Source organism: Pogona vitticeps, chromosome 5 (genome assembly GCF_051106095.1).
Source record: "Pogona vitticeps strain Pit_001003342236 chromosome 5, PviZW2.1, whole genome shotgun sequence".
Lineage (NCBI taxonomy): Eukaryota > Metazoa > Chordata > Lepidosauria > Squamata > Agamidae > Pogona > Pogona vitticeps.
Genome location: NC_135787.1, coordinates 76,801,439 through 76,825,499, shown reverse-complemented (window position 1 = coordinate 76,825,499; position 24,061 = coordinate 76,801,439). Strand labels below are relative to the sequence as shown.

General features: G+C 41.6%; 2 protein-coding genes across 4 annotated transcripts in view; both read right to left on the bottom strand.

Moving 5' to 3' along the window:
- ARAP2 (ArfGAP with RhoGAP domain, ankyrin repeat and PH domain 2) overlaps positions 1–24,061 on the bottom strand; it is a 189,704-nt gene that overhangs the window by 90,377 nt on the left and 75,266 nt on the right. For all 3 annotated transcript variants that reach the window (XR_013545518.1, XM_073001120.2, XM_073001122.2), the window contains exons 10-15: positions 21,220–21,335; positions 18,241–18,440; positions 16,322–16,407; positions 14,685–14,867; positions 12,785–12,959; positions 10,927–11,064 (exon numbers count right to left, since the gene is read on the bottom strand). Coding sequence is in view for 2 of the 3 variants with exons in the window: in XM_073001120.2 (XP_072857221.2) it covers positions 10,927–11,064; positions 12,785–12,959; positions 14,685–14,867; positions 16,322–16,407; positions 18,241–18,440; positions 21,220–21,335 (898 nt within the window). In the remaining variant the exon portion in view is untranslated. The remainder of the gene's footprint in view (positions 1–10,926; positions 11,065–12,784; positions 12,960–14,684; positions 14,868–16,321; positions 16,408–18,240; positions 18,441–21,219; positions 21,336–24,061) is intronic.
- LOC144589425 (uncharacterized) lies at positions 235–10,819 on the bottom strand. Its single transcript, XM_078394025.1, has 2 exons — positions 3,619–10,819; positions 235–999 (listed from the first exon to the last, which is right to left on the bottom strand). The coding sequence occupies exons 1-2, from the start codon at positions 5,431–5,433 to the stop codon at positions 367–369; spliced, it is 2,448 nt and encodes an 815-aa protein (XP_078250151.1). The 5' UTR covers positions 5,434–10,819; the 3' UTR covers positions 235–366.

Sequence of the window (24,061 nt, the reverse complement as noted above, 5' to 3'; positions counted from 1 at the left end):
CCACTGTAACACACTCTACGTGGGGCTGCCTTTGAGGCTGATGCGGAAACTCCAGGTGGTGCAGAATGCACTGGCCAGAATCCTTAGTGGAGCGAGAAAATACCAACATATTTCTCCTATTCCAGCCGCACTGCATTGGCTGCCCATTCGGTTCCGCATCAACTTTGTGATTGGGTTCTTTTCCTGTAGAGGGCGGACCAAGGGATTCGGTGGGAATAATGGCAGGAGTCGATGTAACAGTCAAAAACGGATTGGTTTTATTAACTTTAACATCAGATAACTCTGGACCGAATGGGTCCGGCAACTCTTCATCAGTTAACAAGTTGTACTTCTTGGGCTTTGTCCCAGGCATAACATCTTTGCTTTTCACTGTTTCCTCACCCCAAAACGAGTGATTGCGTTCGGGCTCGCGACCGACGCAGTCAGAACTGAGCAGGTAGTCCTGCAACAGGGATGGACCACGGTCGACCCCTCCAATCTGGGGAGGAAAGGGCTGACACCACCAGGGGTTGCCTTGTCCATCGTAGGGCGAGAAGCCATACCCCCTCCCGGTTTCCATCCCTCTTTGGACTCACGAACTCCCGTTTGGCTCAACTCTTTAGGCAGAGGTAGCAAGCCGTCTTCTCTCATCAGGTTTGGGAAGTTCTTAACCAGAGTCGCAATTCTTTCTCTCTCTGCTCCTGTCTCTCTCGTTTGAGTGCCTTTCTCCTCTTTTTCTCCATCTACCCCCCTCTCTCCTCTCTCCTCCTTTATAACCTCATCCCATCTCCAATCTCCCGACTCCTCCCCCCAGTCTCTCGTCCTTTCCGCTAGGAACACCTCTATAGCTTTATTAGCGCCCCCTTCTTCATCATCTAGCTTTATTAATTCTCCCACAGCACATTCTCCGCCTCCTTCTTCTTTTGACGCCTGTGAGGACGGCTCACTTTCCTTCCTTCGCTCACACGCCCCCCCTGAGGAGTGGGCCGTCCTCTCTTCGGTTTGCGGTAGCATCTCTCCCTGTCGGGAAAAGTAATCCGCATTAGCATGGGCACTTCCCTTGCGATATTTCACTGTGAAGGTAAATGGCTGCAAACTCAGGTACCACCTGGTCAACCTAGGATTCACATCCTTCATCCTGTTCAGCCACTGTAGTGGGGCATGATCTGTGATGAGCGTAAAGGGTGCCCCTAACAGGTAATACCTTAAAGCTTGTATAGCCCATTTAACTGCAAAAGCCTCTTTTTCTATAGTTGAATACTTCTGCTCCCTAGGGGTTAGTTTCTTGCTTAAATACATTACCGGAAATTCTATATCATCCTTCTCTTGTGATAACACGGCCCCCACTCCCCGGTCTGAGGCATCAGTTTGGACTATGAAAGGCCTGGAAAAATCTGGGGCATATCTACTGGGTAACTCAGATAGTATCTGTTTCAGCTCCTCAAAAGCTTTGGTCTCTTCTTCCCCCCAACAAACCATTTTTGCTTTCTTCTTTCTAGTCAAATCACTTAGGGGGGCCGCAATATGGGCAAAATTGGGAACGAATTGCCTGTAATAACCTGCTAACCCTAGAAATCTCTGTACTTCCTTTTTTGTCCGGGGTACGGGCCATGCGGTCACTTGGTCGATCTTGTCTGATACGGGCTGTATTCTACCTTGTTTCACTTGAAACCCCAAGAATTTCACCCCCTTACGTGCCACTTTGCACTTGGTTGGATTGACTTTCAGTTGAGCTTCTTGCAACACCTGCAGCACCTTCTCTAGGTGCACTAAATGCTCCTCCCAGCTTTTACTATATATAAGTATGTCATCAATATAAGCTCCGGCAAAATCTTTAACTGGGGCTAACACTTTATCCATTAGTCGTTGAAACGTCGCCGCTGCCCCATGTAACCCAAAGGGCATACGCGAGAATTGGTAAAGACCCTTAGGGGTCACGAATGCTGTCTTTTCTTTATCTTCTAACCTCAAGGGTATTTGCCAATATCCCTTGGTCAGGTCTAATAATGTGAGGTACTCCGCCCCTCCCAATCGCTCTAGCAGGTCATCAATTCTTGGCATCGGATAAGCATCGAACTTGGACACCTCATTTAATCTGCGATAATCGATGCATAGCCTAACACTCCCATCTGGTTTTGGCACCACTACCGGATAACTCCTCCAGGGGCTATAAGATGGCTCAATTACGCCCAGTTGAAGCATTTCTTCTATCTCTTTATTAATAGTCTCTCTCAGGTGTCTAGGCCAACTCCTACTTCCAGATCTGACTATGACTTGTGGTTGCGTGTTAATTGCATGTTCGACCAGCGTGGTGTTACCAGGTTTTCCTGAGAAAACCTCCTTGTATCGGTGTTCTATCTCTCTCATCTGCCTCTCTTGCTCTGTGGTTAACTCCTCTCCCAAATCTAATTCTACTCCTTGATGCAAAAAGTCCTTTGTTTCCGGTCCAAATTCTTCATCTTTTACTTCTCCCCACAATGCTTCTCTCTCTCTCCACTCCTTTAACAAATTTACATGAAAGATGCCTTTCTTCTTGACTTTGTCAGGCATCCAAATCTCATAATCTACTTCTCCTATCTTCCTCAACACCTTGTAGGGACCTTGCCAAGTGGCGAATAATTTTGATGAAGCCGCTGGCATCAATAACAAAACTTTCTGCCCAGGTTCGAATTGCCTTGTCTTAACTTTGGCGTCGTACCTCCGTTTCTGTCCTTCTTGGGTCTTCACTAAATTCTCTCTGGCCAAAGAGGCCACTAACTTTAAATGTTCCCTCATTTCTATGACATGTTTAACGTTCGTTTGCACCTCATCTCTCCCACTCTCCCACTTTTCTTTGACCAGATCTAGTATACCTCTGGGGTTCCAGCCATACATCATCTCAAAAGGTGTAAATCCTGTGGAAGCCTGTGGAACCTCCCTCACCGCAAACATCAATGGCGCTACTAGCAGGTGCCACCTTTTCGGTTTTTCCATCACTAATTTCCTTAGCATCCCTTTAAGGGTTTTATTAAATCTCTCTACTAACCCGTTAGTCTGAGGATGATAGACTGCTGTATGGAGGGGTTTTACCCCTAATAACCCCCACATTTCCTTCAATGTTTGTCCCATGAAGTTGGTGCCTTGATCGGTCAAGATTTCTTTCGGAAAACCTAGCCGGGTAAATACTTGTAACAACTCCCGAGCTAACACTTTAGATGTCGTGGACCGCAAGGGCACCGCTTCCGGGTACCTGGTAGCATAATCTATAATAACCAAAATGTGGGTGTGGCCCCCCGCCGATTTGAGGAGGGGCCCCACGATGTCCACCCCTATCCTCTGGAAGGGCTGATCCACTAGGGGCATGGGTATTAAGGGAGCTCCTGGTCTGGGCTTGGCTTGAGTTTTTTGACACTCTGGGCACGTCTGACAATAGCTTTCTATTTCTTTCTCCATTCCTGGCCACCAAAACCGTTGTTCAATCCTGGGTTTCATCTTATCATATGCTAAATGTCCTGCCATAGGGATATCATGGGCCAAATGTAAAATCGCCATACGCCATTTCTGGGGAACAACCAACCGCCTTTCTCCCTTCTCTGTCACATTATACAACAGCCCATTGTCCAAAATCATCCCCTTTTCTCCCCATGCTACTTCGCCCACCTCACGCGCGGCTCGCAGGTGTTCTTGCAGCGTGGCGTCATCTTGTTGTAACATACGCATGTGGTCGCGTGTTGTCTCCTGTAAGAAATCATCTCCCACTTCAATTTTGACGCAGTCTCCTTGCATCACTTCTTTACATTCTGCTAACGTTCTATCTCCCACCCAGTCTCTTCCCAATAACATTTCTCTCGAAAGTCCTGGAACAATCCCCACTTTCATTTTCCGTTTCTCATCTCCAACTTTAACTTCGGCCCACGCCGTCTTATAGGTCTTAGAGTCTCCATGTATGCATTTCACTGTAAACCCTTCTTCCACCCCTTCTAATTTTATGTCCCGCACTAAGGTTCTGCCACATCCTGTATCAATTAACGCCTGTTTCTTCTCCCCATTCACCCATGCAACCACCTCCCAACCTGCTTGTTTCCCCGGTTTCTCTTGGGTATTATTCGATCCTCCTACCCAAGAGCAGTCTGTCCCAGGGCAATCCCGACGCACGTGGCCTGGGGTCCCGCAGCCGAAACACACAAGCCCCCCAAACACGCGGTCATCCACTGTAACCGGGCGCACTGGCTTCGGCCCCATAGGTTCGAAGGGGCGTCCGCGAGGGCGAGCTCCTCCTGGCACGTCCATCCCTCTCTTTACTCCACCGCCTTGTGTCTGCGTCCCCGCCTTCTCACGGGGTCTCCCGCATTCCCCTGAGAAGGCGGGACCTTCTTTGATTGCTTCTTCTGATGAGCAATAGTCTTCGATCAGCTTGATGGCTTCTTCCAACTGCTTTGGGTTATTCTTCTGCACCCACCCTTTCAGATTCCCGCTCAAAGTCGTCACCAGATGCTCTAACACAAACGCCTCCATGACTTGTTCTTTAGATTTGTCCTCTGGTTTAATCCATCTAGTCATGTTAGCTTTCATTCTCTGCACCAAGGTTCGCGGATGTACCCCAGGTTTCCACTTAACTTCCCTGAATCTTTTCCTATACGCTTCCTCCGTCAAATTAAGAGTCCTCAGAATCGCTGTTTTTACGGATTCGTATTGCGCGGCTTCTTGGGGGCTCAGGGTGTCTACCACCTCTTGTAGTAGTCCTGTCAAGCAAGGTACCAATATTAGAGTCCATTGTTCTTTAGGCCACCCTGCAGCTACCGCTACTCGCTCAAATGTATGGAGATACGCCTCCGGGTCATCACTAGCGCTCATCTTTTGTATTCTGATGGGGGCAGGGCCGGCCACTAGACCATTCTTTATAAAGACATTATTCTTTGGGATTTTTTCATCGTCCATTCCCAGCCTCATCATGTGTCTGGTAACCAACATTTGCTGTTCCGTCAAATTTTCGATCATCTTCTCCTGCCTCTCTATGGTCTTCAGCATCCTCGTCATCTCTTCTCTGCCTCCCCATTGGTCCGCCCCACGTTGGGCGCCACTGTGATTGGGTTCTTTTCCTGTAGAGGGCGGACCAAGGGATTCAGCGGGAATAATGGCAGGAGTCGATGTAACAGTCAAAAACGGATTGGTTTTATTAACTTTAACATCAGATAACTCTGGACCGAATGGGTCCGGCAACTCTTCATCAGTTAACAAGTTGTACTTCTTGGGCTTTGTCCCAGGCATAACATCTTTGCTTTTCACTGTTTCCTCACCCCAAAACGAGTGATTGCGTTCGGGCTCGCAACCGACGCAGTCAGAACTGAGCAGGTAGTCCTGCAACAGGGATGGACCACGGTCGACCCCTCCAATCTGGGGAGGAAAGGGCTGACACCACCAGGGGTTGCCTTGTCCATCGTAGGGCGAGAAGCCATACCCCCTCCCGGTTTCCATCCCTCTTTGGACTCACGAACTCCCATTTGGCTCAACTCTTTAGGCAGAGGTAGCAAGCCGTCTTCTCTCATCAGGTTTGGGAAGTTCTTAACCAGAGTCGCAATTCTTTCTCTCTCTGCTCCTGTCTCTCTCGTTTGAGTGCCTTTCTCCTCTTTTTCTCCATCTACCCCCCTCTCTCCTCTCTCCTCCTTTATAACCTCATCCCATCTCCAATCTCCCGACTCCTCCCCCCAGTCTCTCGTCCTTTCCGCTAGGAACACCTCTATAGCTTTATTAGCGCCCCCTTCTTCATCATCTAGCTTTATTAATTCTCCCACAGCACATTCTCCGCCTCCTTCTTCTTTTGACGCCTGTGAGGACGGCTCACTTTCCTTCCTTCGCTCACAAACTTCAAAGTTGTAATGCTTACTTATAAGGCCCTAAACAGTTTAGGACCTCGATATTTGGCGGAACGCCTGCTCCCACCAAGATCTACCTGGATCACCCGTGCGAGCCAGGAGGTGAGGCTGAGGAGGTTGACGCCGAGAGAGGCCCGGAAGGAAAAGACACGAAATCGGGCCTTCTCGGCAGTGGCTCCTCGCCTCTGGAACAATCTCCCTCCAGAGATTTGCGCAGCCCCCACACTGGGTATCTTTAAAAGCCAATTAAAAACATGGATGTTTATTCAGGCCTTACCTCCAGTCAATACTTGATTCTTTCTTTTTATTCTTTCTTTATTTACTCTTTACTCTATTTTTCTGTTTTGTAAATTGTTATTGGAAGATTTATGTAATACTTTTGTGTTATTTTATTAGTTGTTTACGCTATATTGGAAGTCACCTAGAGTGGTCGCATAGACCACATGGACGGGATACAAATCAAATAAATAAATAAATAAAATACACTTTAATCAGTGGCAAAAAAATTTAAAAAAATTAATTGCATTTAATTCACATTCAAATCAACGGGGCTTAACTTAAATCGCTGCTAATTCTTCACATTGATTTTAGTGGTATCTAAATGTAACTAACAGCCTAGCTCCAACCTATCAAATATAACTTTACATTGATTTCCACAAAGGGCTGTATTATGTATTTTTTCCCTATAACATGCCCCCTATCATAATTTCAGTAGACCTAGGAGTACAAACTTGATTGGTAGATATATTTCAGCCCTTAATACAGTATTATTTTTATAAACCTAGTGACTACACAGAAAGATCTTCTTTCTCTTTGGCACAGAAAGCTGTCAGCTAATCCTGTAGTTCACTGGGTAGCATTTTCTGATGTACATTATTTCTTAACAATTACTAAAGTAGCAAAATTGCAATTTTTAAGAATTCATGTGAATTAATGTTTGTACCAAGAAGTTGCTCTAAGAAGCTGCAGTCTCTCAAACTGCCACAAAACTCATCCAACCCAGGTAGATTCACCTACTGACATTCAAGACAAGCTCATAAATACAACCAGTACTTATAGAATGTCAGTGAAACCATGACCACTGCATCGCCTAGACGCAACACATCTGCACTCAGCAGACTGTGAGCACAAAAGGCATCTTCTGTGGGCACACGGAGGAAAACAGACTTATATGATATTGTGGAAAAACTCTGGATAAATAATAAACAGATGTAATTTTTTTTTTAAAAAAGTGCTTTAATGGTCAAAAGTTCAGAAATCTAGCATGGAGCCTGTTCTGTGGTTTTCTCCCACAGTGAAGAAAATGGATGCAGAAATTAATGCATACTGCTGTGGTCTGGAATGAGGTGACCTGTGGACTGAGCAAAGGTGCACCTCACCCTGAAATTTCAGGTGCACCTTCTGCTCCAGTGGTAAACTGCTCATGGCTGGGACAAGCCAGGATCATCTAGAAAAATTAAGACATAAGAGCAAGCAGACAAAGGGAAGGGTACAAGAGCAAACAGAATGGGAAGAATCCGAGGAAAAACATGGGAGAACAAAACAAAGGCAATCTCAGAATGGACAGTCACCGTTGAGGCACAGTCAAATTACTCTAAGCAGGATGCACTGAGGCCCTGTTAACTATGTGTTTCTATTGCTCTACACTGGCAAGTCCAACTTTCCTTGAGAAGACCTGTATTTCAAGTAGGAGTGGGAATTATAACATTCAATGGAGGAGTGGCTCTACTCACAGAAGGCACAGTGAGGAATCACACTCCCAACCTCTGGCTGTGCAGCCAGATACCTAAACCATTGAGCTATCCCAGCCAGCTTTCACATAGCCAAAAATGACAGGAAAATTATGGACCTTATCTACAGGCAGAGATGGCTTCTATCTTCCACCTCCATCAGAAATTTACAGATTGACAACTAATTCTCTCTCTCTCTCACACACACACACACACACACACAATATCTTCAGACTCACTAAAATAGCTGACTAATGTCTACTTCACATGAGACTTCAGATAAACAAATTAATGTTTTATAGAGCTTGCTCATTAGATCAGAAATAAAGGATCAATAAGTAGAAGAAAATATATTCCTTCAAATAGCTTCCTTTCAATACCTCACACAATTTCATTGGGCTATTTTTGGTTTTAAAGGGATCCTTCAAAAGCATAATATTGAAATTAAAAAATTCAAATTTATTGAAATCATAAAGACTCAAGTGAAAAAGGGATGAAATATACACACCTAAGGAGAAAACCAAAAACACTCTGATCTTAGAAAAAATGGAAGCTGCAAGGAAAAAATGTAGCTTGATAAAAGTTGATGGCAAAAGGAACAGTTGAATCATAGCACATAATAACTAAAAAGCATTGCTTTTTGTCTACAAATACTAGAAATGGAGGCCAAGGCAGATTCAATCCCATTTATGCTGATGGAAGTGGTGCTCAAAAGCCCTTTCAATGTTTCAGAACTAAGGGAAACTACTCATTGCTTTCACAGGAATAAAACCATTTTTGAGAAAAATGTAAACATCAAGTCTTTCCCGTAAGGTATATAGATAACAAGAATGTAAAAAATTCAAGAAGAATATATGAAATATGATATCATTTTATAGTAGACCAATACTGTATTCTACGAAACAGCCATTGAAATTGGCTTGTCTAAACCATTTACCCATTACCATCATCACCATAATCACTTACAACTGTTACATTCCCTGTCACCTTAAGCAGAAGGAAAAGATATTACAAGAAGCAGAGAATTATAGATCTTTCCTTTTTATTTCTTCAAAACACTACAAGTCTTCTGCTCATCCTCTGAACCAACTTTGCCCTTCCTTTTTGCAACCCTAGGAACAAACTGCCCAAGCCTCTGACAGTGCAAAATTAATAAACGTTCACTAGTCACAATGGAAAGATTAAAACACACAAAGTACATACAAGTTTCCATCTAATACTGTGTTAGCACAGAAGTGGGCAAGGTGTGCTGTATGCAGTCTTCAAAGCATCCTCAAACTGAAACTAATCCACCAAACCATCTCCAAAATATTTTGCCCAATAATTCAAACTGCACCCTCCTGAAGTTTTCATAGAGGTTAAATTTCTCCAGTGCATGTATGTCTCCTTCCTGGCAGTTTTAGATCCTAAAAGATCTAAAGATTTCTGTCAGAATTGGAAATGATTGGTTGGTCACTTTCTGGTTTTTTTAAATGCTTTTAAAGGCCAAAAGCAAGCTCTAGAGAGGGTGAAACTGAATGTTCATGAGCTGTTTGCATTTGTGAGGTCAAAAATTGGGGTACTGCAGGTATGTGCAACCTTTCAAAATCTAGGAGAGGGCAAAATTGTCCCAAAGCCCTAGGAATTTGCTTGCCCCATGTCAATATAGGTCTGCAAGCAGAACAGACCTTCCCCACCACACACAAAGTCCTCAGCACTCCCTAAAAAATGTTCCAGAGGCTTTCCCAGCCCTTCAGCGAATACTGTGCAGAGACATTAAGGGCTGAAGGGAGGGTGGGGGAACATACTCTCCAAGTTCCATTGCTAGAAAGAGTTCTATCAGTAGATCCCTCCTGCTATTTACACAGCTCTGCTGTGATCACAAATTTTAATTTGCATCCTCATTATCCTGAAGTATCAAGAGCCAATTCTAATACAGTGGTGCCTCGCATAGCAATGTTAATCAGTGCGGCAAAAATTGCCGCTAACCGAAAACATCGCTATGCGATTTTAAAAAACCCACTGAAACCCCTTCAATGTGTTCCAATGGGGGAAAAACTTAACTTTAAGCGAAAATCCTCCATACGGCAGCCATTTTCGCTGCCCGGTAAGTGAGGAATCCGTCCCAAAAAAGAGCGGGCAGCCACTTTTTTCCGGTGGCCATTTTGGAACCGCCAATCAGCTATTGGAAAAAATCGCTATGCGAAAATTGGTAAGCGAAACAACTTACCGATCATCGCAAAACATCGTTATGCGATCGCTTTTGTGATCGCAAAAACCTAATCGCTATCCAGATTTGTCATTAAACAGGGCGCTCGTTAAGCGAGGCACCACTGTATTGTAATGTAGAAATGGCATTTCCCCTAATGGTCAAAACTCTGTCGCTTATCACAGTAAATTGAACTAGAGTGGGTCCATTGAATCAATGGGGAATCAGTGACTCAGTTCTTTCATAAATTCCCCTTATCATAAAATAAGTCACAATTATAGTAGGCCCAATTTGAATCAATAGAACTTAGAGAGGGAGATGACTCGCCAAATCCCCATTGATTCAATAGGCATATTCTAGTGCAATTTGCTAAGCTAAGTAACAGGATTTCAGTCATTGTGTAGTAACATTGTTTTTAAACTTCTTCTCTGGAAAACAAGGCCTCAGTGTGATGCGACAGTTTTCAATGCTTCTCTTTGTTGTAAAAAATTAAATCTACCACATAGCACAAAGAACTCCTGTCCCAGAAATAAAAGTTTATTTGTGTATGCACTAAACAACACTTTAAATTCAGGCTGTAAAAAGGAATGGGATTTCATGTGCACCCTAATGCTACTTTGATTTGAACAAAAATGTGCCCCATTTAAGGCCATCAGTCTTTCACAAAATGTACCTATACAAAGTGTACAGCTCTGTTTCTCTTTTCCAGCAACCATACAATGAGTAAATACAGTTCCTGGAACTATTAAATTCTTAGAGATGTACACTTTATTTCTCAAAAAAAAGTGTACCTCTAATTCTAAGATCTATTCGCATCACTATCAACTACCAGAGAGCAAGCTTGAATATAAAAGCTAAAGATCATGAAAAATCATTTGTCAACATTTTGGCAAGTATACCTTAAAATTCTTTTCATTGATTTAATCTCCTTTTGAGCATTACTTTACTTGACAGCTCTACTCCATCCAACAGGTACATTAAAATGCCCATATAGAATTTGTTAGGGTAAGCAGCATTTTAAAGGAATGAGTACTAAATCATCTCTTTGTTTTTTCTTACCAACTTGTGATCAGAGAATCTTACCTGTAAAGCTCTAAAATAAAATGGTAAAGGTCAGGAATCTCACCAGCACTGTAGAAAGAAAAGGTCAAGGGGTGGGGGTGATGACCAGAAGTACCTTCTTTTAGTTTTCTCTCAGTTAACAGCTTTGTAGCACTGGAGGAAAGCTTGTATAAATAATCACACAGGAAGATGGAGGAAAAAGAAGAATCTTGACATGCAACATTGTCCGAAAAAGCATCACAGTTAGGAAAATCTGCGAAAGAAAGGAAAAAATGTTAACAAGTGCCCCATCTCATGATCCATCAACTACAATTACATCCAGATCAGATTATTATTAGGCATTCTAGGTGCAGTTTCCTTTAAATATGGCTTAGAAACTTCAGCCAGGAAAGAACACAAGTACTCAACTACTTCTGGAGACAAAGAAAATGAGGAGTGTGGCCTGTATTACATACAAGCCACTAGGATGGCTGGTGTACTTCTATGCCTGTTTTAAAGTATCAGTTTTAGAGCTTTGGTGTCAGGTTATTTAAAGGATCCTGTGAGCTCTTATCAGCCTTCCCAGAACTAAGAATAGCTACTAAGACCTTCCGAACAGGTGAATCAGACTAGTATACAGTATATAAGAAACAGAACTTTTCAGTGGTGTCTCCTATTTTATAAAATTCTCTTTCATGGGATGTATTTTTGCACCCACTTCCTTTAATTGTTTCTAACTGGTCCATACCTTTTTCTTCTAATCCACATGATATTGGGTGAATGTTTTTATTTTTTATGAAATTTTCTGAGGACTTTTCTGCTACGTTTCAGTGTTATGTTATTATTTTGGTTATAACATTTTCCCACTGTTTATATTTAAAATTCTTTTTATCATATCTTGGGAGTGATTTTGAGAGGGATTTGCAGCACTGAAAAGCTACACAAAATTACTGATGTAAAGAAAACAGTAAATTGTCACACCAAGCTACATAACAAATTTCACATACAGTATATGGTATGACACAATCCAGGATATAGATGCCACTTCATCTGTGTGGTGATTTTGGGAAATTAAAAACTTCCCCCGCCTTCCATTCTTAAACTGCTTCCCTATGAGGAAAAGGTCCTCACTGGAACACCAGAACCTCCAGGGTAGCAGGAATCAGAAACATTGTTTCTGAACAATCGCAGTCAACAGATTTCAGCCATTATATTTTAAGATGGTGTCTCAGGAACGGGCAACATATGGCTTTCCATATGCTATTGTATTGCAGTTACTATGACCCTAACTACTGGCTATGTTGACTAGGTTGAAAGAAAGTTACAGTCTAACATCTGGAAGGCCAACATTCCCAATGCTTTGTGTACCTAAGAAATCAAAGGAGCATTCAATGAGAGAGCAGTCCAATTAGGACTTAAGTCGTTGGTGGCTGAGCTAAGTTGTTAAAAACTTTTTATTATAAAAGCTATTCTGTTACTGCTAGATAAAGTATATAAATATTTCAAATAAATAAATAACTGGTGTGATGGTGACTGTTTCAAACATACAGTAATTACATGCCATCAAGTCAATTCTGACTTACAGCAACTCCTTCCAAACTTTTCTAGATACAGAGTACTCAAAAGTGGTTTGCCATTCCCTTCTTCTGGGGTGCTCTGTTAGCCACAAAGAGTCCACCCATGATTTATGTGGGGAGGGAATCTGGCCATGATTCATCATAATTATTTTGATGAGCCAGTAGTATATCACCGTCTCTTCTTCCATTTACCCTCTCTATTTTTGTCTCTCCCGCACACTATAAGGCTCTGAAATGCCAAAACCAAGGAAGTTGAAGGACTCCAATCACTTGTACTTAGTTCATTATTTTAAATATTTGCAAAATAAAAATCACAGGAGCATTTGACCTTCTGACATCTATATAGATGTCAGCTACATAGATTGCGTTGATCTCATATGAAGTTATAAAATCCAAAGCATTGGCGCAGTTCTCTACCTGAAAACTTGTTGTGGTGGAGGAATTCCATCTGAAGCCTTTGTCCTGATTTCTTTGCTAACAAGTATGGGGTACTGTAGATAGGATCTCCTGTAGCACACATCACATCTGCTCCACTAAATAACAACATCATTGTTTCCAGTACATCTTGCTTAACTACTGCAGCACACAGGGCCTGATCACAAACATGAAAAGAATGAAATTCAAGTGGAATACCAAACAGGATATGATGAGTGACTCTTAATTTAATGGCCAACTATACTAGTAGCTGATCAAGGGAAATTCATACAGGAAAGTCTGAGTACACTAACCACAACCATAAATTTATTCAGTCATGAGGCATTAACAATACTGGAAAACTGGCAGGTCTAAACCAATAGTGATTATTCAAGACAGCAGACAACATGACTGAAGTTGTCACACAACCACCCAATTCTAAGCACTACAGTCTTATCTGATTTCAGAACCCAGGCACCATTAGGCCAGGTTAGTATTTGGGTGAGAGACCATCAGATAATACCACATGTCCCAAGGTAAGTGTAGTGCTCACCCCTTGTTATGCAAAATAAGTCATGTATTATTCATGTACTAGGTAAATGTGGTGGAAAGGCGGAGCTGAGAAAGAGATTAAAAGGCGGAGCCTGAGAGGAGGATTCAGTCAGAAGAGTCAGTCAGGAGTGAGTTAGAGTCAGAAGAGATAGAGATTGAGTTAGAGACTGGTTAAGATAATTAGATAGAGAAGGTGATAATTATATGGCAAGAAAATAGTATGTTGTACATCTGAAGAACATCTGTGATTATTAATCATTTTGCTACACTTCATTAAATAAGTTCTGTTTGCATTTACCAGACAAGTGTTTGGACAAACGTCTTTTATAGTGTGGATAGAGGTAATCCACTGGTGGCAGTGAGGGAAACCAAGACTGGAACCTTTGTGAGGGCACAAAAAGTTGGTGCTTCATAGAGGTGAACATCACAGTCAGGCTTAAAAAGAATTGTCCCTAAAACAGTGGTCTCCAACCTTGGGCCTCCAGATGTTCTTGGACTACAGCTCCCAGAAGCCTTCACCACCACCACTGCTGGCCAGGATTTCTGGGAGGTGAAGTCCAAGAACATCTGGAGGCCCAAGGTTGGGGACCACTGCCCTAAAACATGGGGAGCCACTGCTGATCAGATGTGAAAGTACTATGATACAAGTTGCAGTGACCTAACTCAGTATAAGTTCCCTATGTTCTTATAAAATTAGCACACTAACATCCTAGCCCTACTTCGACAATGCAGAGGAGGTGGGTATATCAGGCTAAACCATTAATGTTATACAGAGTTGAGCTACTGAAAGGAATGGGACCAGTTAGCCACATCTAACCTACAGCCCACTAATTTAAATTAGTCTACTGAACAGAACTAATGGCCAAAATCCTATAGTGCAAATTACATCAGTATACGAGGATGATGTCACTGGCAAGGAGGGACTGCTGGTAATTAAAGTCATGTGAGTCCCTGCTTTGATCCAGGGATTCGCATGACTCATACACGATCAGGCTCATTGTACAAGAGCCATGTGAATCCCAGGATGGAGGCAGGAACTCTTTAATTATCAGCAATCTCCCTATGCATGATGATGCCATCTCTCTTATGTCAACATAAATCACACACAATAATTTTGGCCAACTACACTCAGAATTCATAATATTTTGGCAACATAGAGAAAACAGCTGAGAGCCTACTGCTTAGCGCAACTAGAGTAGGTTCACCGAGTTAACCGACTGTATGAAGGAGACGACTCACCGGATCCCCGCTAATTCAGTGAGCCAACTCCAGTTGTCACTTACTATGCAAAACAACATAATTTCAGTAATGAAAAAGAAAGATTCCCACACCCGATTTCTTTAGGTTTTACCTTATTTAACTCTTCTTTAGTTTTATAAAGAAGAGTAGTTTTTCTGAATCTTCCCTCTTTATATTTTTGGGTGATGAACATTAGCCTCTTGTCTGTTGGGGCATCCACAGGCAACTCCTCTTCTGGCTTAATATTTCCTTCCCAAAAACCATTTGCCTTCTTGTTACCTATCACAATAAAAAGCTGAAGGAGATGGAAAACAGATTTTACTTTTAATCTCCTAAAAATAGGTAATGCTAAAAAGCAAAAGCTATATAAGCAACATAAACAATGTTGGTAACACAGGACTAAAAAGGGAATAAACTAGAAGGAGATAGGCAAGCTTACAGTAAAACTGGGAGATGGAAAAGCAATGCATATTGACAGGAATAGCTTGTGTGTAAAATCCAATGCTCAAAACTCAAAATCGGGAACAATGAGCTACTGTGTAATATATATGAAGTGAATTTGCATGTCTGCTTCATAGGTGATTCATACAACTTTTACTTACCTCCTCATTTACCCTGTTATTTCCTACCTCAGTTTATTCTATTTTCCCTTCTCATAGAGATGGGAAAGAGCAATAAGATGAAAAATATTTTTCCCTATCCAATCATGGGAAAGGAGCTACAAAGAGCCTTAATGATGATCATGTCCCTGTTCCATACCCCATCAGGCACATCTCCATAACCTATGGGCTAGAAAGTTACTTTTAAAAATAGGAGACGTGATAAAATACATATAAAATCAGTTATCTATATGAATGTTCCTTACATACTCAGACAAAATCACAAAAGTTTTGAACTTAATTAATTTTATTTTTTAGCCTTTTGTTTCTGATCATGGGGCGTTCTTGGCAAAGATACTGGAGTGGCTTGCCATTTCCTACTCCAGGCAAGAGGAGAAAGGGACGACCGAGGATGAGATGGCTGGACAGTGTCTGCGAAGCAACCAACATGAACCTGACACAACTCCGGGAGGCAGTAGAAGACAGGAGGGCCCGGCGTGCTCTGGTCCATGGGGTCACGAAGAGTCGGACACGACTAAACGACTAAACACACACACACACAATTTTATTTATTTATTTATTCTATTTATATCCTGCCTATCTGGTCTTGTGACCACTCTTAAAATACATAAGCACAAAAATGAAGTTATCTTTCAACATATTATGCACAAGCATAGCTACAAGGCCTCAAAGCTTCCCATGAAGTGTTTAGCTCTGAAACGACTTGATTCACTTCAACTGTGAAAATTGTACAAAATGTTTTAATTAATGTGTAGTGATAGCTCAGCCTTGTAAACAGGACAAAAGACTCTCCTTGCATAAAAAAGTCCTCATATGTTTTGTTTTCCCCCTCAAACATCTCATCTCAAGAAATCTCAGAATGACCTAACATGACATAAGTATCATTCAACAAAAAACAGAAACCTTTTGAAAATTACAAATCCTTTAAAAACTTCAAACTAATGTCAAGTTCCGCAAACATGCCATCACAAAATACTCATTGCTCACTTGTTTAGGTTGGGAAAGGTTACTTCTCTGGCCTCATTGGCTAGAATTCCGTAAAGCAAGGCAAAAATAAACAAAAGCATGTTTTCAAACTTTTTTTTCCTTGTGATAAGGCCTTTTCTTCTTCCATTCCATTATTTCCTACCTCAATGAGTTCATTGCTCCAAATGCTAGCATCCATTTTGAGGCTTCGGACCTTTGAATCTCTGGGACCTAATGATCTGTGCTGTCCTGCATCAAAACAGCAAGATAAATATACATCTTTAGGACTGACAATAAATGAAGCAGCATCTCTTAGTATATAAATGTGAAAGGAAAACATTTACATTCCACTCTTTTAGATGCTAATGAAGGTGTGTGGGCTGCTGGGAACCAAGGCTTATGGATGACCTACCTCCATGCTTTCTTTAGAAGATCTGAAAGAACCCTCTACATGTACCTGTGTCTGTTTCTTCATACCCCATGAAGATACCCCATGAGGATGCCCCTATGGGCATGCTCTCCTTCCTCTGGATTTATGTGATGTCCAAAAAGGGCTAGATACTGAGACAATAGAGTTTCCAGTATTTTATTATTTTCTGCAACGGTACCCTTGTTATATGGACTGAGGGGCCAAAGAAAACTGACTGGCAATAGAGCACTTAGTCACAGAGACACCAGATCAATACAAAAGAAGGTAATAGCTGGCAATTCTGTATGCCACCACATAATATAAAGTTAGGTGCAGATGTAACTTTGCCAGACATGAAACCCAGGCAAGAAAGACTACATGAGTTGATTGAGCAATTGATGGCATAGTTCCCAAGTTGCATCAATACTCGATAAATATTGCATTGTTCACAGAAGCTTTCACCATGCTAGGATCTATTGAGAGTGGGAGAGCAACACATGGCTTGCAAGCTGTATGCCATCCCCAAGGGTCTCTACTATCCTTCTCACTGCCCCACTAAAGACTAATTCATTGTGACAGCAGAAGCAGCAGCAAAATCAAATCTAATCTAAGCAAAACAAAACCACCACTAGTTTCTTTTCAGAACAAGCCATGCACATTTCTCAGGAGCCTTGACTGAAAGTAGAATTGTGTTGTTGGAAGCCTCCCAAAAGGGAAAGTTAACATTCAAATGTTTAAAGAATATACATGCTAATAATTATGTGCTGTTAAGCCTAATGGTGACCTTTCTAAAGGTGTTAGGCATGAAATACTCCAAAGTGATTTATCAGTGCTTCCTTCTGGAGCTGCTTAGAGACTGTACAGCTTGCCCAAGGCAACACAGGCTGGCTCATCTCTCAGGAGACATAGTGAGGAATCAAGCTCCTGACCACTGGATGTGCAGCAGGTAACCGATTTGCTGAGCTCTGAAGCCACCCCCAGTTATCTATCATAACTTCCATCACTCCCCTCCATGTGAAGTGCAGCAGATTGAACTGGAGAGCCTCTGGTACCCATGGGAGCTCTCCACATGGGTTGGGAACATGGAATATCATATTTTCTAATCATATGGAGAACAATTACCAATAGCAGAGGCTATTTTAGACTGTTGTCTTCCATATGTAGGAAAAGAAGGCAACAAAACCAGGGATGAAAGGGGGCAATATTAGCATACTCTCCTCCTTCAGACTTTGATACAACACACTTTTGTGTGTTTACAAGGATTTGGATGTGCCTTGTTTACTGGAAAAGCTGTGGGATTTTTGTCCCTGCTACTGCAGCATTTAATCCCTCCTCCATGTACTTCAACTGTTATTTAACTGATATTAGATGCAGTTTAATGAACCCCTCCAAAGCAAAGATATGCATGTGTATGTGTGCACACGAACACACATACACATATTTACAATGGTGGGACAACAGAAACATAACAGAAATGAATTGCCTCACATACAACAATACATTATATACATTTGTGTATACAATGGCACAGATCAGAAAGAAGAGGTTCACATATTTTATAGGCTTTGTTATGGGACTTTCTTTAAAAAAGAGTAAATTAGAAATAAGTGATGCAATGCTCTTTAAAACATTAAGACTGTTTGACAGAACCCTCAGAGGTCATTCATAATTACCTGCACACTTCTTACAAATGACGACACAGAGATTGATGGATGCCCAGTCAGGATCAAGGGCTTTGCAATCAGCACATATCTTGTTTGATTCATTGTACCAGATCTTCTCTGCCACTTCATAGTCAGAAAGAGTCTCTGCTATGGACTGCTGCAGTGCTTCAATCCATTCCTGTTTTTCTTTCTCCGTCTCAGCTGTAAAGCTGAACATCATTGATATACCCAAATAAAACATATGAATTTTAAATACAAAGAACATGGAGTTTGTTTGATTGTCAATGGTTTATTTTATTATTATTTTATTATTATTCTTTTTCAAACTACATTTGGATAAACTGGATGATGAAATCCAGAAAACGAAGATAAGCCCAAGTGCACAGAAATCTAGAAAGTGAAACTAACACCAAATTTGTTACTTTGTCAATCAATCAAATAAATAAATACACACCTAGTTTCCTTTCTCAGACAATCCAGTTACATGAGGGATGGAAGAACAAGGCCCTCCATGCTCACAATTCGCATTGGACCTTAATCAGCGTAGCCAAATATGAATGAGGATGGGAGTTGCAGTCCAAAAGCATCTGAAGGGCCACATGTTCTGAATCGCACAGTTATGCACATTAGCTCAAAAATCCCATTATTTACTGAGACTTATAAGAATACAGTGGTACCTCGCTAGACGACCCCGCTAAATGATGAATCCACATAACGATGACGTTTTGCGATTGCTATAGTGATTCGCAAAACAGTGATTTCAATGGGCAATTTTCGCTGGACGTTGATTTGGTCCGTGCTTCGTGGACCATTTGTTCGCAAGACAACAATTTCTACAGCTGATCGTCGGCTTCACAAAATGGCTGCCCTGTGTTTTCTGGACCCATGTTTCGCAGGACAGCCATTTTTACAGCTGATCGGCGCTTGCAAAATGGCTTCCCTATGGGCGATCTTCACTGGACAATGAGGTATTGTCCCCATTGGAACGCATTAAACGGGTTTCAATGCATTCCAATGGGGAATCGCATTTCGCATGATGATGACTTCGCTAAACAGCGATTTTCACGGAACGAATTATCGTCGTCATGCGGGGCACCACTGTAGCACAGATCCATCCCCACTGTCCCTGTTTAGTCTATTCAGTCTAGATATGTGTGTGTGTTTTAATGTGGACACCCACTTCAACTTTTTACAAAGTTGGTAGTTGTGACGTTCCACCCAGTATTCCCTGTTTGTTTCCCCCCAGGCCTGCATACACCAATCTTTAAAAGATGAAGCCGAAAAAATCAGACCTATGTATTTGGACAAAATTTGAGGGAAATTTGGGTATTCATCCCTAATACTGACCTATTGATAGTTGGGTGTAATACTAAAAACTAGCATTTGAAAATTCACTCCTTCTCATTTTTGCCAAATCTCTCTTGAAAATTGTCTGACAGTTAGTTTTCAATTTGGATGTCGCAGACAAGAGCTTGGACGGCTTTGTGAATTAAGGGGGAAGCAATCAAAGAAGAACAGCCAGGCCATGAAAACAGACAGTCTTATATTTAAATAGATCCAATTATTATGAATTTTATTTAATTATAAGAGTCCAGTATTTGTTGATTAAGCCAGTGCTTTTGCATTCATTATAAAGAGAGTAAATTTACTACTCAGTGAGCAGCTACACAGAATGTGGCATGCATGATTTTCTTTATGACTCTGCAAAATTAAAGAGAATTCATTTTAATGTAACTTGAAAAATGGAAAGGGGCTCAGAAGATTCCCAAGGAGCCCTAGTTTTGCTCGAAGGGTCTGGGGTAGAGATGAGGGCATTTGTATTCACATACAAATACCCCTGCACAGGTGGAGATAATGAGGGTCTGTCCCCATGGGGCCGGATCATCCACTCACCAATGCACTAATGTCGCAGGGTCCGCACCAAGCCATTCTTCGACCTGGCAGAGAGGCTTGTCATCCTGTCTCGTGCCAGGAGTGGCTCAGCAATCACAATCTCCAGAGCAGGGATAGGAGCACAGACCCCGCAGCATTAGCACATCAGTGAGTGGACATCTCCTCATCTAGTCTGGTGTAAAAATGCTCTGGGGAATATATAAGAAAGACTTGGAAAAGCAAGGTTAAGTATTTGTGCCCCCTCTCATCCCCCCTGCACCCAGCACACATATTATCTCAGCAAACACAGGCTTGGGAAGATCCATTTGGTAAGATAGTGAGGTGCCACAGTCAGCTTCAGTGGAAAGGCATTTCTGTTACACAGAAAAAGCATTTATATAGTGTAGGTGGTTTCAAGGTACAGTGGTGCCTCACTTAGCGATTGCCTCGTTTAACGATGTATTCACTTAGCGATGGTTTTTGGAGCAATCTTGCGCTCTGTTTAGCGATGTTTCCAATGGGGAAATTTCACATAGCGATGTTCGGGACCTTGCTTCGCTTAGCAATGACAGTTTAGTCCCCCCTGTTTCGCTTAGCGATGTCCGTTTTCGCTATTTTAAGTGTGTCTTAAAACGTTCAAAAACTGTTTAAAATGCTTGGAATCATTAGTGCACCGTGTAAAACCTTTGCAAACTTAATTTGGCTTTGTTCTGAGTCTTCATTAATTTTTGGTGAATTTCTCCCCCCCCCCCATTGGAATGCATTGAACTATAGGTTTGACAGCTAAAAATAGCTGACACTTTAAAAATAGCGAAAATGGACCTGTCAGAACCACTGAAATGCACTGAAACGTATTCAATGCATTCCAATGGGGGAACCGCGTTTCGCTTAGCAATGTTTCCTATGGCGATTTTCGCTTAGGGACGGTAATCTGTTCCCATTGGATTCCTATGGGATTCCTATGGGAAATGGTGTTTCGCTTAGCGATGTTTTCCCATAGCGATGTGGGTTTTTTGAACCAATTAACATCGTTAAGTGAGGCACCACTGTATCTCCAAAATAGGCACTACAATTATTTATCTCTCCATTTTGAAAACAAAGATTCAAGTAACTTGCCTAAAGCTTCTGTAAGGTGTAATTATTTCAAATGATTGTTTGGCTGTCCGGTCTACCTGTCTCACATTAGCCACATTCATGGGGATTATAGTGATGCCGTATCCCGTCTTAAAATCCTAGAGGAGGGGGAGGAAAGAACACGTCAGCATCATTATTTAAAGAAAAACATTTACATAAAGACTTTTTAAAAATAGTGATTTACAAGCATTGTTTATCTACTGATGGTGACATGCCTGGAAAAATGATATTAATGTCTGCATTAAAGAATAATTAAAATTATAGATTACAAAACATTGGTGTTCATTTCCTAGAAGATCAGTGAACAAAGTTTTAATTCAATGCATTTTCCCCAAAAGCCTAAAGTATTTCGTTATACTACATAGGCAATTCTTACCTTACAACATAGGCTTGTTATATAATTTTTACAGACACAGAGGATTGGAAAGAAGTTAACAGAACCACTAGTTTGATTAAGGAATAGGCACAGCAAGTTCATGATGGACTGGAGATTTGAAACCCTGAGTTCACACCCTTACTCTTTTAACTATTATGGATAAGCAAATACAGTACTGACCAGAGCTTGGAATTAAAAAGTTTTTACAATTAATGACATCATCTATAACACTGGTTCTTAACCTTTGTTACTCAGATGTTTTTGGACTGCAACTCCCAGAAGCCTTCACCATCAGCTATGCTGGCTGGGGTTTCTGGGAGTTGCAGTTCAAAAACACCCAAGTAACAAAGGTTAAGAACCACGATTCTATAATGCCTACTTTTTACGGTAACAAAGGCACAATGTAGTTACTTTTCAAACATTAACAGGATGAGTGTTAACATTATTATTGTAAGTGTAACAAATATTGGCCAAAACCTGTTGCTTAGTGCAGTAAACTGCACTTCAGTAGCCCACTGAAGCAACTTTGATTTAGTGAGTCAACTCCTCCATAAGCTCCATGGATTCAAATGGCCCACCCTAAAAGTGACTCATCCTAAAGCAAGTCAGTTAAAGTAGGCCCATTTGAACCAACAGAATTTAGGGAGCAGCTGATGAAATCCCCATTGATTCAATGGACTTACTCTAATATCATTTACTGCTTTGAGAAATAAGATTTTAGCAATTGTTTCTTTGCTACTTTTAGAAGAGACAATGCGAGCTGGATTTTTCAAATGTTATGCCATTCTCCCAATAAACCTTTATATTTTCCCCATTCTATCCTACGTATGTTAGACAATATTCTATGAGATGAAAGAGGAGATAAATGACTCTGAAGAGGAAAAAGAGATGGAGGACAAATTATTCTCCTTTTTGCCTGTATTTGTGTGTGTGTGTGTGTGTGTGTGTGTGTGTGTGTGTGTGTGTGTGTGTGTGTGTGTGTGTGTGTGTGTGTGTGTGTGTGTGTGTGTGTGTGTGTGTGTGTGTGTGTGTGTGTGTGTGTGTGTGTGTGTGTGTGTGTGAGAGAGAGAGAGAGAGAGAGAGAGAGAGAGAGAGAGAGAGAGAGACCTGAGGTTCCCAGTAGACACTGCAATAAAAATTGTGGCTTGAGGCTCTCTAACTCATCCACAAGTTACTTTAGACTCTGGCATTTAACTGGCAAGTTAACAAGTAATGAAACAAGGAACACAACAAGCAAAACAACCAGTTACTAAATTTCCTTCCAATAACAGCAAAGAATTAAACTTTTTTGTAATGAATAAGGCAATGAGTTACATTTATTCTGACCCATAGGTTTTCACAGTCACATTTATTAAAGTTAATTTCCAAATCTCACATTTGCAATAAAGACAGAACTGGTGTGTGTGTATGTGTGCGCTTGTGTGTGTGTGCGTGGGCGGGGAGAAATTACCTTCCAATATGATATCCCATCACACATCTTACTGACGCATCAGGAAAAGCAGCCATGCATAAAACTCAACCATACTGCCAAGGTAAAATAAGAACTGGCCATTCATTCCCTACTAAAAATATCAGAATTTAAGTATCCCATCAACTGGCTCCAAATGGAAGTGAAAAGATGGCATATATGGAAAAGACCACACAGGCATCAATCTAGTAAAGTGGGCTGACTGCAGTATTATCTCCTTTCTTAAAAAATTCTTTGCAGTGGAACACTTAGTTCCCTTAGTTCACACAATGCCACAACTTACATGTTTTTAATCTGGGAGGTAAATACTATCCCTAGCCATTGTCCATGTCGACTAAAGATCATGGAAGTCACAGTTTAACAACATTTGGACCCTACCTCTGATATGGTAAAATCAAAATAATGTTTATTTTCTGTATGTAAGGGGGGATGACTAACAGGTAGAAGGAGCTCAATCAGCTGTGGGGTAAGCAAAGGGATTCTGCTATAAACACCATATCAAAGGTGTACCTTAGAAATGTGCAATGTTGTTAGCCACCAGACAAGGGAAAGTGGTATATTTTCCCCTTAGCTAGTGATTGGCAGGCTGACTAAAGGAGAGACCCACCCTTTGTTATGTGACCAAACTGTCCTAGGAAACAGCATAACTCACTTCTGTTGACATATCTGTGATAAAGATGAGCAATGTGCAACCCTCTAAGTTCTCCTGGATTTCCAGCACCCCTCCCAATTAGCTTTGCAGGCTAGGGTGGGAGTAATAGTTCAACAACATATGGAGGGCCAACACTTCCCCACCCATGCTCTAGTGAGGAGGAAGAAAGTGGTCCCTTAAACCAGCCTATTGATCCAGGAGTTTAGCATGGGGACTGCACGACTCAGAAGTAGAAGAACCAGTGGTGGCGTCTGAAGAAATCAAACACATTCACCACTGGGGAAATTAAGATGCCCGAGACCCACACCAACACTGGCAAACCCATCCC

What these genes read in the sequence shown, in the direction of transcription:
- LOC144589425 (XM_078394025.1), bottom strand. Translation starts at nt 5,433, where the DNA reads ATGGAAACCGGGAGGGGGTATGGCTTCTCGCCCTACGATGGACAAGGC. An exon ending in ACCTGCGAGCCGCGCGTGAG is followed by an intron (nt 1,000 to 3,618) that starts GTGGGCGAAGTA and finishes TTTTCCCGACAG; the next exon opens with GGAGAGATGCTACCGCAAAC.